At 36.2% G+C, this 17,356-nt stretch overlaps 1 protein-coding gene across 1 annotated transcript in view; it reads right to left on the bottom strand.

Moving 5' to 3' along the window:
- Positions 1 to 17,356, bottom strand: part of PLEKHA5 (pleckstrin homology domain containing A5) — a 235,118-nt gene that overhangs the window by 12,433 nt on the left and 205,329 nt on the right. Inside the window, 6 exon segments of the mRNA XM_030321879.1 lie at positions 2,070 to 2,111; positions 2,114 to 2,186; positions 3,021 to 3,209; positions 4,007 to 4,053; positions 6,025 to 6,136; positions 9,293 to 9,394. Of these exon segments, the coding sequence (XP_030177739.1) occupies positions 2,070 to 2,111; positions 2,114 to 2,186; positions 3,021 to 3,209; positions 4,007 to 4,053; positions 6,025 to 6,136; positions 9,293 to 9,394 (565 nt within the window).

Below are 17,356 nucleotides of genomic sequence, written 5' to 3'. Positions count from 1 at the left end.
CTTGGACTTCTACCCTCCAGAACTGTGAAAACAAAATTCTGTTGTTTAAGCCACTCAGTCTATGATATTTTGTTATGGCAGCCTGAGGAAACAAATACACTACCTTTCACATAAGGTAAGCATCCCTTTCTTTACTTTTCCTTAACTTGTTGAAGATTCTCAAAAAAATTTAGAATGGTATCACCCAGCAATTAAAATCACTTTCTGTAGGAATAGGAGGATTGGCCAGGGCATCTAGTTAGCTATACTGCTAAAACATTTGTTTGCAGTTTAATATTTCCTGTGTATTTATAATAATATGCACCATTGGGGCACCTGGGTGGCTCAGTTGGTTAAGTGTCAGACTCTTGATTTTGGCTCAGGTCATGATCTCACAGCTGGTGACCTCCAGCCCTGCATCAGGCTCCACACTAATAGCATGGGGCTGTCCAATGTGAGGCTTGAACTCACGACCCCAAGATCAAGAGTCACATACTCTACAGACTGCCAGCCAGGTGTCCCTGCATATAATTTTTAATTACTCAAAATCTTAGCTACTAACAGCCTACTGGTGACCAGACAATTAACACATTATTCTGTATGGTACATGTGTTATATACAGTATCCTTACAATAAAGTAAGCTAGGAAAAAGAAAACCGTATGAAGAAAACCAAATGGGGGGGGTGCCTGGGTGGCTCAGTTGGTTAAGCATCTGACTTCGGCTCAGGTCATGATCTTGCGTTTCATGAGCTCAAGCCCCGCACTGGGCTCTGTGCTGACAGCACAGAGCCTGGAGCCTGCTTCGGATTCTGTGTCTCCCCCTCTCTCTGCCCCTCCCCTGCTTGTGCTCTCTTTCTGTCTCTCAAAAAAAATGAATAAATGTTAAAAAAATGTTTTTAAAAGAAAACCATATGGAAAATACATTTATAGTACTATACTGCATTTATTGAAAAAAAATCTGCATTTAAGTAGACCCTCATAGTTGAAACTTGTGTTGTTCAAGTCAACTGTATGTGAACACACACAACACAAATTTTGGTGAACCATTTACACATTCTCCTATACAACCACAATTTCACTTAACTGTCAATAATCTCCAGAACATATTTAAGTTTCCATAATTGTCCCAAGAACGTCTTTAGAGACTTAAAATTTTTTTATTAAAAAATATATAGTATTTATTTATTTATTTATTTATTTATTTATTTATTTGAGGGAGAGAGAGAAAGTGCAAGCTGGGTGGGTGGGGGTGGGAACACGCTCAACTGACTGAGCCACCCAGGCGCCGATTGAGACTTTTTTTTAAACCACAATCCAATCAAGGTTAAGTATTGCGTTGTATCTGGGCTTTTCTACCTTTTAATCTTGAATAGTGCCTCCTCTATCCTTTTTCTTCACAACACTGAATAATGACCAGCATTAAAAAAAGAAAAAAAGTCTGGCTCAGTTGGAAGAGTGTGCAACTCTTGATCTCAGGGTTGAACTAACAACCCCAACGTTGGGTGTAGAGATTAGTTTCTGGTAAAAATGAAATACAATATAAAAATCAGAGTACACCCATAGTAGTATTATTTCATGGAATTTGTTTTTTAGTTTATTCATTTGTTAAGTAAACTCTATGTCCGATGTGGGGCTCCAACTCACGACCCTGAGATCAAGTGTCACAGGCTCTACTGACTGAGTCAGCCAGGTGTCCCTCAGCCCTTAATCTTTTATGTATAATTCTGAAACAGAAAAAACTTAAAACCTCCCTCTCCCCAAATCTCAGGAAACGGAAAACTTTTCAAAAGTTTGGCATATGAACCTTTTAGTCTTTATCCCACTTAGGATGAATATTCCAGGAATGTTAATTGATTTCAAAAGAGGATGCTGCCTCATGCCTAGCTGAAATGACATGTAATATATGGTTTACATATGGGTCATGTTACCTTCCTAATACCTGAAATTTCTGAATTCAGAAGCTCTTCAGATTCCAAAGGTTTCAGATAAGGGACTATGGATTTGTCTATGTATTGGGCCAACACGTACACTGAGCTTATTGCTAAAATGTCTGAAAAACACAGGAGATAAAACATATCCTAATGCTGACCTTTAACAGAAGTTTCCATTTCTGAAACAGGTTCTGATTTTTTTCTCCATTAGACTCATCAACTTCTGCCACTGTTGTTAACTCTGGTTCACTCTTGTAGAGTCTATAATCCGGACCCTTGAAAAGAAGATGTGCAATTTTAAAACAAAGAAAAAAATTGCTACAAGTTTCTTTTAAAATGCTTACCTCAAATCAAACCTTGAAAACTAAAAGTCTCAGCCAGCTATATTGGGGACAGCACAACTGACATATATGTTACAGCTTAGGTGGAAAAAATCTGAAATATTTTAATCAGTAAAAGTTTTGGTTTTTAAATGAAAAATATTCCTCTTAGGGACAAAGTCAGAATATTTTTTATCATAGTAAAACTGAAATCTGAAAATAATTATATCATATTAACTCAACTGGCCCTATTCCCTACCTTCCTACTTCTCTTCTAGCTTATCACATTTTACATTTATTTAACCCCAAACCTCTTACTTTCAGCTTCCGTGGATAATGAATGTTTCTCCTTGGCAATGTCCATATCCTCTAATAGTTTTCCTAGATGGAATGGCCCATATCCCAACCCTTTTATCATTCTTAGAATGATCTTTTTCATTCTTGCTTCCTTCTGATCTAAATATATCATTTTGTCTCTAATATCCTGAAATGGTATTTAAAATAAGACGTCTTAGACAAATGTAAAGTAACCACTTTGCAAAAACATTAGAAATATGAAATTATGAAGTATTAAAATTATAAAAACATTAAGAAATGAGAATGGTAAAACCAAAACAGGAAAAACACAGATAATAACATTAAATACAAACAAAAACCAAACAAACAAAAAAGCACTGGCTAAAAGTGGGGTTATAACAAAAAAAAAGTTTGAGTGTAAAATAAATTAACTTTCAAAAATGAGAGGGCATGTACATGATTGATTATTCTGTGGCTATTGAAGCCACTTACACAGTGAGATCCATTTCTTGGATATCCTTGAACTTGATGAATCTTCTTTTCTTCAGGCAGATGGACTGGGCCCCTGCTATAACAGAGCAAGGAGCTGCTATCACTGGGCAGAGGGGGGATTATGGGAGGCTGCTCTGTAAAGTCATAGGACCGAGGAAGTGGAGGACGAGGTGGGACTACTTCCTCTTCCTAAAGATTGTAGAATAGTCACCTTATTTAGATAAGCATATTGAATTAAGTATATCTAAATTCTTTGCAATGGTAAGTTAACTTAAAAATCACTTTAAGATAATTAAAGGGACACTGCCAAGCCAAAAGTCAGTCTCATACTGAAAAGTAAATAAAGAATGTTTATGACAGCCAGTAACTGGGTCTTAAAAAAATAGTTTTATCTAATTTTTTCCTGTAACATTCAGGTTAGCTTTAATCTGAAGCTCAAAATCAAAACAGATGTGAGACTACAGTGTTTCACTTTAAAAGTAGAAGAAAATAATTAATTTAAAAATTATTGCCTATTTGTTTTTGCAATTTTTAAGGGAAAAAATAAACGTCTTTTTGTTTAGTTTTAATATAAAATTCAAGACCACAAATGCTTTCAGTTAGGTTGACAGTATCTCTTTGTAGTTGTAATTTCTTTATGGTATGCACGACACACAGCGAACTTATCTATCAATCATCCTATAAATTTTACCAGAATAAGACACAGTGATAAATATTCAAATTACTTATATTAGAAAAAGTATGACAATGTTAAAGTTCTAACATAAATGAAAAGTAATGATTTTTTTTTTTTTTTTGCATTAAGGGAAGAAAAATTGCCATCTGTTAGAAGGATCAAATTACTGAAACAGTGAAATTTCAAGATTAAAACAATAACTTAAATATATTTAGGAAACATTTTTGTTATGAAGAAAAGACAATTAAATTCCAATTCATGTTTTACACATTTAAAATAATTTAGAGATAGACAAACAATCCAAACTTACCTCGTTTTTGTACTTAACTGTTGAGAAAGGCTTTGATCCTGCCATACCTATTAAAAAAATTATAAAACATAACTTATTAAATATATCTTTTAAATACACATAAAAAAGGAGTAATTTCATTTATTTTATTTTTTCTAGAAATTCCATTGTTAAGTAGTCTCTACAGCAGACATGGGGCTTGAACTAACAAATCCCGAGATTAAGAATCACATACTAGGGGCGCCTGGGTGGCGCAGTCGGTTAAGCGCCCGACTTCAGCCAGATCACGATCTCGCGGTCCGTGAGTTCGAGCCCCGCGTCAGGCTCTAGGCTGATGGCTCAGAGCCTGGAGCCTGTTTCCGATTCTGTGTCTCCCTCTCTCTCTGCCCCTCCCCCGTTCATGCTCTGTCTCTCTCTGTCCCAAAAAAATAAATAAACGTTGAAAAAAAAAAAAATCACATACTATACAGACCGAGCCAGCTGGGCGTCCCCATTTGACTTATTTTAAATGAAGCTTTCAGTTCTAACCCCTCATTTATTAATGTTTTCAGAATTGGAAGCCAATTACATTAAAAAATACAAGTTAAAATATCTAGTTTATTTTTATTTTTTAAGTTGATTTATTATTTATTTTTGTTATTATTTTGAGAGAGAGAGAGAGTGTGAGTGGGGGAGGACAGAGCATTAGAAGTGGGCTCTGTGTTGACAGCAGTTAAGTCCAATGCGAGGATCGAACTCATTAATACCGGGCTTGAATTCACAAACTGTGGGATCATGACCTGAGCCAAAGGTAGATGGTCAGTCGACTGAGCCACCCAGGTGCCTTTAAGTTTACTTATTTTTGAGAGAGAGGGGTGGTGGAGGGGCAGAGAGAGAGACAGAAAGAATCCCAAGCAGCCTCCATGATGTCAGTGTTGAGCCTGATGCAATGTGAGATCATGAGCCAAACCTGAGCCAAAATCATGAATCAGACACTTAACTGACTGAGCCATCCAAGTGCCCCTAAAATATCTAGTTTAAATAAGAGTACAGGGAAATGTGTTTTCTGAAGTACTGTTGATGTAAATATAAGTCAGTACCATTTTTTAAGAGGGCAATCTGGCAGTGACTATCAAAATGGAAGATGCGTGCTCATTTCCCATTCTTCTAATCCATAAGTACTAGCATGTGTGTTTAGTCATATACAGTAATGTTCATTACAGCATGGCTTATGATAGAAAACAAACAAACAAACTCAAAACCTGGAAACAAACTACATGTGCAAAAACACAGAAATGGACATATTATAATTCATCTATACAATGAATTCTTTTTTTTTTTAATTTTTTTTTTCAACGTTTATTTATTTTTGGGACAGAGAGAGACAGAGCATGAACGGGGGAGGGGCAGAGAGAGAGAGAGAGGGAGACACAGAACCGGAAACAGGCTCCAGGCTCTGAGCCATCAGCCCAGAGCCCGACGCGGGGCTCGAACTCACCGACCGCGAGATCGTGACCTGGCTGAAGTCGGACGCTTAACCGACTGCGCCACCCAGGCGCCCCTATACAATGAATTCTTACACAGCTATTACTGCACTGTATTGTTAAGGAGAAAGAAACCAAATTGTTGAAAAATAAGTATAGTATGATTCCATTTTTTGTTGTGGGGAAAAAAAAATTCCTAAAAGCAAAACATTTTGTGTGTGTATAATTAAATACATAAAACAGTAATTTATTTTTGTTGTGGGTGAGGTTGCCAGAACTTTTGTTTTACCGTCTAAACTTGTGTACTGACTCAATGTTACAGGAGTGCCTGTTTTCTGATGTCAAAAGTCCATTAACAAAAGAAACCCAATTCTATGTATCATTCCATTTATTTTTAAAAAAGTTTATTTATTTATTTTAAAGAAATTTCTACACCCAATGAGGGGCCCAAACTCATAACCCTGAGATCAAGAGTTGTATACTTTTCTAAATGAGCCAGCCAGATGCCCTGTGTCACTTCATTTAGATATAATATTATGGTCAATTACTGCAGAATAAAACACAAAGCTAATTTACCTGTTTCTGTAGTGCCTCTTTGCTGTTTGTGTTTACTCAGTCCTTCCATGACATCTTGAATTCTCCAAAGTTCTTTCTGAATCTGTGCACGCTGAATTCCTGCTGATTCAGTCTATCAGTAAAAAGAGATCACATACAGGAAAAAATAAAGTTGTAAACTAAACTAAGTATATATTTTAAAAAATGAGAACTGCAGTAGATTAAGTTCTGAGGACTATGAACTCTCCCAATTTTGCAACTTTTGTGGCAAAGATAAAAGTCGAAAAAAAAAATTCAGTTTCTCAGACCTAAGTGCATTATTTCACTTCTTTTCAATAAGCTTTGCCTTGCATTATTGCTGATCACAAGACACTAAAACATGGGGAAAAAAAAAAAAAGAAAACAAAATAAAGTAGAAACTCACAAAACCCAAATTAAAAAAAAAAATTTAAAGGAGAAGAAAAAAAAAGGGAAGTATACTAATTTCCTAAGTACTAAATTCTAGAAAATAAGATCATATTGGTATTATTGGTCTTACTGAAAGTAAGATTCTAATAGAACTCTATGACTTTATCAGTACTTCTGATAAAAGAATTATGTTTTGGAATGTAAATTTATTTTTTTTAAAAAAAGGGCAATGAAGTAAGTACTGTCACAGTTACCAAAAAAATTTTTTTTCACTTGATATATGTTTTTGACAATCATAGATATTAGAATAAAATCAATATGTTTCATTAGTAAGCTAAAAAGTCCTCCAAGGGGTGAAAACATGCTTTCAAAGTCTATAAATGTAAAGACTATGTACTAATGCTGCTTCAAAAAGGCACTACACAACTTTAGTTATCCAGTTTTCTAAGCTACAGGGCTGGAAGCATCAAAGTAAATGAAGGAAATATTCACACAAGAGCCAAACACAATGACAACCCAGAGACGTGAATACTGACATAGACTTCTAGGGAGTGAATTTCAGTTATAAAAACCAGATATGTGCACATGTCCTATATAAAATATATATTATTTTTGCAGTAATTAAAAAAATATATAGCCTATCTGAAAAGTATACAATGAAAGTCTCATTTTTGTATTATTTCTCATTTATCTGATTACTGGTGCAAACAATATTCAAACACTTGTTAGCAATCTGAGTTTCACTTTCTATAGATTAAAGCTGGTCATATTCTTCATCCATTTTTCTAATGTATTGCTTTCCCAAACCAAAAAGAAAATTCCTTGGAGATCTAAATACTAACTTTTGTTGAATCAGTGGTTAACAATACTTCTCCCCAGTATGCCATCTTTTTGTTTAAGCCATTATCTTCTTACTGACTTATTACTTTTTAAAAAGTAGGTTCTATGCTCAACATGGGGCTTGAACTCACAACCTTGAGATCAAGAGTCGCCTGCTCTACCGACTGAGCCAGGCAGGCACTCTGTTTACTTATTTATTATAAGCACTTATCAGTATGTTTTACATGCCCGATACTATTTTAAGTGCTTCAAAAATATCAACATATTCGCCATTATAATAACCCGATAGAGGTAGGCACTATTATTTTATAGTCATGAAAACTGAAGTGCAGAGTTGTCATGTAACTGGTCTATGTGCAATGTTATCTCTCATAGAGTGTGCCTTGTAGTTCTTTAGATTTTCAAAACAATAACTATTGTGGCTTTTATTATACCTTTAAAATATGAGAACCATTTTGTTAATTTTTTCAAAAATTTCTGGATGAAATTTGGTTAGGATAGAATTTGAGTTTATAGGAAGAATTTTTACTGAGATAATGTTAAAGCATGCCATCCATGAACATGGTATACCAATTCCACTTCTCCATTTCTGTCCTATAACATAGAAATTACATTTTCATGATGAATGTTTTGTTAAGTTAAATCAAGTTAAACTACTTTGGCCTGAAAGCTAAAAATGAATTTTCTCATTTAAAACGTTTCTCATTCTCAAAAACAAAACCATCCAAGATTATGTGACAAAGTGTATATACCTGCAACATCTACAACATTTTAATATCTGGCCTTATACAGAAAAAGTTTGCTGACCCATGGGTAAGTTCTTAGATATTACAGTTTTTTTTCTTACTGTATTTAGTATTTAAAAAAATTTTTTTTAAATGTTTAGTTTTGAGAGAGCCAGGGAGGGGCAGAGAAAGAGAGACAGGGAGACACAGAATCCGAAACAGGCTCCAGGCTCTGAGCTGTCAGCCCAGAACCTGATGCGGGGCTCAAACTCACAAACCATGAGATCATGACCTGAGCCAAAGTCAAACACTTAACTGACTGAGCCACCCAGGCGCCCCGTACTGTATTTAGTATTAACCCTACTGTTCAACATAGAAGTCACAACCACATGTGGCTACTTAAATTTACATAATTAAAATTAAATACAATGAAAACTCAGTTTCTCAGGCATACTGGCAACATTTCAATTGCCCAACAACTGCATGTGGCTAGTGGCTACTATACTGAACAGCAAAGATGGAGGACAGTTGGTTTTCTCCAAGTCAACTTTACTAACCTTTACTCCTTGTATTGACTTGTCTGTTGAGTCCACAGAGTTTCCAATGCAGATGACCAAATTTACATAGGGTCACAAGCATGAAGTGACTTTTTATTTTCTTAAATGTATATTATCTCCACTTCTCAGAACAACACTTTAAGACAGGTATTATTGTTCCATTTTACAGAATAGAAAATTAACACCTGGAACCTGATTCCAGATATGATTGTTTATGCTAAATGGTGCTGCATCTTTCCCCATTCAGTAATATACCAAAAGTCTATAGGCTAAATACAGTTTGATAAGAAAGAGACATTTAATATAGAATGGATTAGAATACATTTTTATTTTTTTATTTTTAAGTAATCTCTACACCCAGTGTTGGGGGTTGAACTTATAACCCCGAGATCAAGAGTTGCATGCTCTTCTGACTGAACCAGCCAGGTGCTCCAGATTAGAATAAATTTTATAAGACACAAATTACCCTTTATTTGATAAATCCATTTAATTCAACACTTTAATACTAACTTCCATATAGGTAGCTAGGAGCGCAAAACATGACAGGGATCACACCATGTACCCAACAGAATAAAGAACTTTTAAACAATGAGATGGGCTACTTTGTGGGATATTAAGAGTCCTATTATTGAAAGTATTAAAACCCAGGTCTTAGGTGGCCAGTAATGTAAAAACTGTTAAGGGCATGCATGGATAACAAGGTATACAGTACCAGTCAAAACCAGTTGAGACAATGCAAAAAGACATTCACTTCTGTACCTGAACTTCACCAAGGCGATCTAGCTGTTCTTGCATCTGGTTCCTGGTAACAGTCACATCATATTCTAACTTATCATACTCTCTCCATGCTCGTTCCAGTTCCTAAAATCAAAGAGCTTTAATTACTTTAATAGGGAAAATGTGCTTTTATATTGTTATCACTGCAATGGCAAGCTTTCTAGATTTTAGAAAATTGTGTAAGTTTATACTGGGTGAAAGAAAAACTTTTGTAATTCATTTTCCCTTTCCTTTACTGTTTTAAAGCACTTTCTTTTTTTTTTTTTTAATTTTTTTTTTTTTAACGTTTATTTATTTTTGAGACAGAGAGAGACAGAGCATGAACGGGGGAGGGGCAGAGAGAGAGGGAGACACAGAATCTGAAACAGGCTCCAGGCTCTGAGCCATCAGCACAGAGCCCGATGCGGGGCTCGAACTCACGGACCGCGAGATCGTGACCTGAGCCGAAGTCGGCCACTTAACCAACTGAGCCACCCAGGCGCCCCTTAAAGCACTTTCTTAACTGCCCTGATTAAAATTTCTCCATAAATAAAAATACTAAGTAGGTTGTATTTTAGCATGTTGGATTTTCAATCATACCAGAAGCCTAACGTACCCTTACTTGTAATAAATTTACAGTAATGTAATAAACCTAACTCAGCTAACTAAACAAGTCAGCGAATCCTGCCCACAGAGACTCAACATATATGCTATCCACCTACTCTTTTCTCCTTTGGAAAAAAAATCACCAACGCTAAAATCAGAAAGGTTTTTCACATTTGGTTTTTAACCACCTGTCATCTAATACAGGATGTCAAAAATACATCATCATTTCATTGTTTCAGAACTCTATTCTACAGGAGTGCAAGTATTCTTCTATGGGTTGTAATTACTCTTCAGACATTTCAGAGCGGTATGAAGTCAACAAATTGATAAAGACAGGGGCTTTGACCAGTTTTATCGTTAGTATTAGTGTGGTGTTGGCACATGTAACACAACCAACACATACATGCTGAACACTGTTATAAAATGAATTAGTAACTCTTGTCTAAGAACCTTTCATGACCAGAGATTTCTTGCCCTGAACTGTGCTGAATGAAGCCGCCCTGGGAAATGTCAGTTTAACAATAGCAACAGTCTTGGGATAAGGCAAGAAGATACTGAGTGTGGAGGAAAGGGTACTGAAAATAATTTTAAAGTTTGTTTTTTTTTAATGTTTATTTGAGAGAGAGAGAGAGAGAGAGAGCGAGCGCACGCGCAAGTGAGCATGTGTGAATAGGAGAGGGGCAGAGACAGAGAACCCCAAGCAGGCTCCACACTCAGTGTGGAACCCAATGAGGGACTTGATCTCACAACTGAGAGATCATGACCTGAGCCAAAATCAAGTTGAGAGCTTAACTGACTGGGCCACCCAGGCACCCCAACAAGGATTTTTTAAGTTGAAGAATAGTTGACACATGATACACAATAATCTTAACAGTTTATTTGTAAAGGTTCTCTTTTAAAGAGTTATTTTACTTTTCATACTGTGCAACTAGCTTAAAATCACTTTTAAAAATGCAGGTAATGAAAAATTATTCAAGGTACACACTTTTAAAAATTAAAATGAGTGTTAGAATATGGCCATTTGGAATAATTGCTTTTTGAATCTAAGATATTTCCTTAAGCAGGTTTTACAATGAATTATATTTTTTAAAAAGTAAAAAAAACAAAAAAACAAAAAAAAAACACTGGAGATTTTCTTTTAAAGCTTTATTTTATTTATTTTGACAGAGAGAGTGTCCACGTAAGCAGGGAAGGGACAGAATCCCAAGCAGGCTCCGTGCTGTCAGCCCAGACCCCGACGTGGGGCTCATGAACTGTGTGATCATAACCTGAGGTGAAATCAAGATTTAAAGATGCTTAACTAACTGAGCCACCCAAGTGTCCCACCACTGGAGATTTTTTTTTTTAATCATCTCTTTATTATATAGATAATTTAGGGAGTCTAACTGATTTCACAATTAATAAAATTTTTAAAAGGCAAAGTGATAAAGGACTAACGATTTTTATGTCATCTATATTCGTAAATGCTAGTCGTCTTACTTGGCTTCAGCAAACTATTTTTAACTGAATAAATAAGGATATTGATCTCCTTTAATAAACTTTGCTTTTAGACATCTTCTAATTTGTGTACATCACAAAAATTACAAATTTGAATAGTGGGCCTTTGAAGGCTTCACAGGGAGGGTAAAATGAAGCTGACAGACCCAATGGCCGCCCAGTAATTAAGTACAGATGGCATTGCCAGGCTAACACCTGACCTCTCTTGTAGAAAAGCCAGTTTCATGGTGGATCCAAAGGCTATAGAGGCATCTAAATGTCAGAACATTTTAGTATGGTAAGAATCCTTGTCTTTCTTATGGAAACACATAATCTAGAGCTACAGACTAAGAGCTAGAAATTATTTTAAGGGTGAAGAAACTCAATATACTTTCAATTTTTCTAGCCTGGAAAGTGCACTCTAACATTTGGACTAAGTCCCATAATCCTCCGGGGCTTACCTGCTTCTGCCTTCACCTCTGGGCTCCTCAAACATGATTATGCATGGGCAGAACACAAATCAACAGCGGATGGCAAAAAAAGGGGCAGCACTGGAATAACATCAGTTTCTCCCAATACCTGGCTGAGCATTTCATTAAAGAATTTAATGGATTACACAAGTTTTTTTTTTTTTTTTTTTGTCAAGAAGATAATATACTTGTATGACAAAGCAATTAAAAGGGGTAATGACTTTTAAATATACAATTATCTTAAAATCACAGGCATTAAGTCAGGAAACAGTGCTTTTGATAAAAATGTGGAGAGTTTCATGCTATATACAGTTAAGAGAATGAATGAAATTTTGCAGTCTACAAACCATACGGATGACTGTCATAATGTTAAAAGAAGCCAAAGAGCATATACCTATATCCCATCCTTTTAAAGTTCAAAAATAAGCAAAAAGCTAACATATAGTTTAAAAGTCAGGTAGCGGTGTTCTAGGGAAGCAGTTGCTGGAAAGGGAGTTTCTGGTGTGCTAATAAAATTCAGTATCTTGATATGGATGTCAGCCATACCTGTGCACATAAATTGTGTAATTTTCTGGCAATATGTTATACTCTAACAAAGGTAAAAAAAAAAGTATGTTTTAAAAAAAGTATGTTTTTTTAAAAAAAAGATTGTTACAGGGATGGCAGAAGACTTCTCAAAAATTTGACTTAGTCTAACTTTAGGATGTGGAACAAGTAACTTTTAATCGCGGTGACTTCTTTATAGTCTACGCCGAGATGAGACCTGGCCACTATGGGGGAAAACCTTCAAGTAGGTCTGCAGCACTCAGATGTAATGAAATGCCAGACTACCAAAAATGAGGATTTTAATATTTAAAATGGAACTATGGTAATTACACATTTTTATCTTTATTAAGAAAGTAATAGGACTAATGATTCATTTCCAAGTTTTTAATGTAATAAGATCTTTCCTCTTTCTTTCAAGATCTTTCTTTCAAGATCTCTCTACACGCAATGTGGGGCTCAGCTCGAACTCAAAACCCCGAGATCAAGAGTTGCATGCCCTACTGACTGAGCCAGCCAGGTGCCCCACCTTTTCTTGTCCAGAATCAATCATAATTTATAACCAAATCCACCCATAGGAACAGTTACACAATATGCTACATACAAATAAATGTGTAATCTTTATTTATAATCTTTAACTTGTATCTGTAGTTTCTCTTCTAATCTCTTTGAAATAAATTCCATCTGAAAGAAGTGGTTATTGTTTACTGTACAAATTTGAAATGTAATAAATTTGTATCATTATAAATGTAGAAAAGCTAGTAAATAGGGAAAGAAAAAAAAAAATACCTATTATTGTGCTACACTTCTGTTAGCATTTTCATGGATTTTCTTGTAACCTTTTTCACACATGCACAATGTCCAAATACACACAAAAGTAGGGCCCACTCCAATTTCAACAGTTATGGATATAGGGCCAGTCTGGTTTCATCTATAGTACTCATATTACCTTTGTGGGATTAAAGAAAACACCAAGCATCATGTTATTTCATTTATAAATACTGCACTATGTATTTCTAAAGAAAAGAAACCAAAATGAAAAAAAAAAAAATGGAAATTCTTACTTTTAAAATCATTAATATGCATTCCTTAAAAATTCCTTAAAAACAATTTCCCCTGTTCTCCTCTCTATTCCCTTACTACTTATTAAAAAATTTTTTTAATGTTTATTTATTTTTGAGAAAGAGAGAGAGAGACAGAGTGCAAGTGGGATAGGTCCAGAGAGACAGGAAGACACAGAACGTGAAGCAGGCTCCAGGCTCTGAGCTGTCAGCACAGAGCCCGATGATCTGACCTGAGCCGAAGTTGGACACTTAACCTACTGAACTACCCAGGTGCCCTTCTGTTCCCTTGCTACTTATATGGGGACGAGATTGGGTCACTTACTCTGCAGAATTTCTTGTATTCTACATTTTGCCAACTGAATTCCTGTGGGATTCCTTAGCATGCTCTTCTGTTTGCTTTGTTTCCTATAAACTCGTAGTTAGTTACACACTGACGCTTGCTACATTCAGATTTGATTGTTTGTTAAAAATAGCTTGCAATTATTGTTGGGTACTTCCTACTGCAGCAAATCAGGAGGCATATCATATCTGCCTACCTCTTTTTTGGGGGATGTTGTTAATTATAAAATAACCAAGTATTCAGAAATTATCTTAAAATCTTTCAAAACATATTCCATACCAATTCATGGATATTGATGGAACTACTACAAAAAATTACACTTTACTATAACCATGATTCTCAGAAACTCTTTATTACATTGAGAATGAGTATATGAAGGTATTTAATGTGTAAGCTTCTCCCCAAGACAGTTCATTTGTCCTGCTTCCCTGCCCCTGTAAATTTACAATCCTAGAATCTAGTATATCCACTGGAATCTAACATCCGTTTACTCAAGGTCCTCCTCCTAGCTAGAATCCAGCTTAGAACACAAATCAGTTTAATGGAAGTCTATACATACTACTTACTCATTGTAAGCCTGGGCAATCTGTCTCAGTTTTCCATTTTTAAATAGTAGTAAGAGTACCCATTCCAAGGGGTTATGGGGATTATGTGCATGTAAAGCCCTTAATAACTGCTCCAAAAAATATTCATGATGGTTATTATTATTATTTCATATGCTGTATTATTTCATAGTGGGTAAATGCATAAACTACCAGCATTATTTAGGATGAATGGGGGGCTTTTATACCTCCCTTATGATGGCTGAAATTCCAATTTTAGATTTTTGAGTTAACATAATCTAAATTTGATTCCAAGTTCCAGAAACTACAAGTTATGTGACCACGTAGATAGTGAGGCAGAATAGAAGGTACAGAAGCCATAGAATTAAAAAGTCCTTGGGGCGCCTGGGTGGCGCAGTCGGTTAAGCGTCCGACTTCAGCCAGGTCACGATCTCGCGGTCTGTGAGTTCGAGCCCCGCGTCGGGCTCTGGGCTGATGGCTCAGAGCCTGGAGCCTGTTTCTGATTCTGTGTCTCCCTCTCTCTCTGCCCCTCGCCCGTTCATGCTCTGTCTCTCTCTGTCCCAAAAATAAATAAACGTTGAAAAAAAAAAAATTAAAAAAAAAAAAAAAAAGTCCTTGATTGAGGTGTTGATTCTTCCCTTATTAGTTATGTCACCTACGCAATTCATTTAGCTTCCATGAGCCTCAGTTTTCTGTGCAGTGAAGATAATAAAAATGAAAATAAATGGAGATAATAATTATATTTACTTTGCACATGCTTTTCTTAAAGATCAAACCAGGTAACATATGAGAGAAACAATTACAAATATATTTTGCTGCCATTATTGGATGAGTCACAAAATATCTGGTTCCTTGAATTGCTAGGTCAAGTAAGAGAAGCACCTGATGAACTGATAAAACCTAAGAATATTTCTCTTCCATTTGGAGACGAGGCCTAATGTAAATTCCCCAAGAGAGGTGCCTGCAGTGGACTTTTACGGAAGTCCACACCATACCCCTTTTGCCCACTCAATTTCAAGGAGCTATGTTAAGTTCCATGCCTGCTAGTGTCTCACAGCAAGCAAGCTAAGGCAGTTTGGAAGTATGGGTGAATTAAGGACACTGGGGCAACTTCAACCAATGCGTGATAGACACCCCAGTCTGTCCCAGACTTTGGTAGAAAATTCTGACACATTCTGCTCATTTCCTCAGTCCCCAGTGGAATTAAACCCCAGCTGACGACAGTGGGAACCAGCTTGGTAGTGAAACCCTTACAGGCTTTTCTCCTTCTGTCTCATTCTTGACTCACACTCTCTCACTTCTGCTTCTAGAAATGATCCCAAAAGAAGATGGTGACACATTGAAAAATTTCAAGTATAACTGATTGTTGTAACAATCTTTGCCACTAATCAGGCTTAAGTAAAAAGAAGTAAAAGCAAGGTGAGAACACAGAGGCACTAGGTGCTTAAAACATGTAAGGTTGTTGGATGGGGCTTATGGAAAGAAGACACAATATCAAGAATTTAATAGAATATAACAAGAACACTGCCTTACATGCTTGCCTTGTGTTAATCCTAGTTTTACCTACTTAAATGGCCAACCAGGTGAGGAGAAGATGTTCTCAGAATCAAAGCTTTCATCTTTGGAGGCATTAATGTTATACCTCTTGTATCTTTTATACCTCATGACTTGGATTTGAACCAATGACCTCAATCAACTGCAAAAGAATCAGAAGAATCCTTCGGGATTCTGCTAGCACAAATGTAATTCAATTTTAAATCTAATCAACATCCACCCAGTGTCAACCATATGCCCAATATGATGTTAGGCATCATTGTAGTCTTGAGCTACAAGTATGAACAACTTTACAAAGGCAGAAGTAACATAGTTTGTATTCTGTGTAGTAAGACATGTCTTAGAAGAACATATTGAGGGTTTGTAATGACCAATGAATAACGCTGAAGACAAAGAAAAAACTGGGAAAGTGATTACAGGGAATAACAACCAGAAAAATGGGATAATCAACATCATTAATGTCTACTAAACATTAAAAACAATTTTTTTTAATGTTTATTATTTACTTTTGAGAGAGAGAGACAGAGCACGAGTGGGGTAGGGGCAGAGACAGAAGGAGACACAGAATCTGAAGCAGGCTCCAGGCTCTGAGCTGTTAACACAGATCCCAACACAGGGCTCGAACTCACAGACCATGAGATTGTGACCTGAGCTGAGTCAGAAGATTACCCAACTGAGCTACCCAGGTGCCCCTCTACTAAAACATTTTAACAAACTTCCATCAGAGTTGGGAGTTAACCTTCAGATAAAGCAAATTGTAAGCCTACTGATCAAATTTAAGTTACTAAACCCATTTGGTAAGGGAAAAAAAAAAACCAATTCAACTGAACACTGTACATCCTCAGAATTTTCTAAAACAGATACCAAATCATGAAATAGTTTCCAACTACATTTTGACTCAATTCAGGTTGCCACAGAGATACCGAGTTTTTCATTAGCTTGGCATTGACAGCTTAGCCCCATTTTCCCTTTCTAATGGTATATTCCTGATCCTCTATTCCAGTCAGTTACTTCTATTTCTTTTATTTTTTTTTAACGTTTATTTATTATTGAGACACAGAAAGACACAGAGCATGAGCAGGGGAGGAGTAGAGAGAGGGGGAGACACAGAATCCAAAGCAGGCTCCAGGCTCTGAGCTTTCAGCACAGAGTCCGATGCGGGGCTCGAACTCACAAACTGTGAGCTCATGACCTGAGCCAAAGTCGGACACTTAACCGACTGAGCCACCCAGGCACCCCCAGTTACTTCTATTTCTTGTAGAAGAACACGTCTCCTACTTTCTTATCTCTGTGTTGTGGTTCAAGGCATTTTATCCTGCATGGACCACTCTTTACTGCCCTTTCCTATCCAAATCCTACCCACCACTGGTTAACTAAGTGACTATTTCCTTGTAGACAACATTTCAGGTGCAACTATTTCCTTTGTGACCATATTATAAAAATCTATGTAG

The sequence above is a fragment of the Lynx canadensis genome, chromosome B4 (genome assembly GCF_007474595.2).
Source record: "Lynx canadensis isolate LIC74 chromosome B4, mLynCan4.pri.v2, whole genome shotgun sequence".
Lineage (NCBI taxonomy): Eukaryota > Metazoa > Chordata > Mammalia > Carnivora > Felidae > Lynx > Lynx canadensis.
Note: the sequence above shows the minus strand (reverse complement) of the source record. Positions and strands in the feature narration are given on the sequence as shown.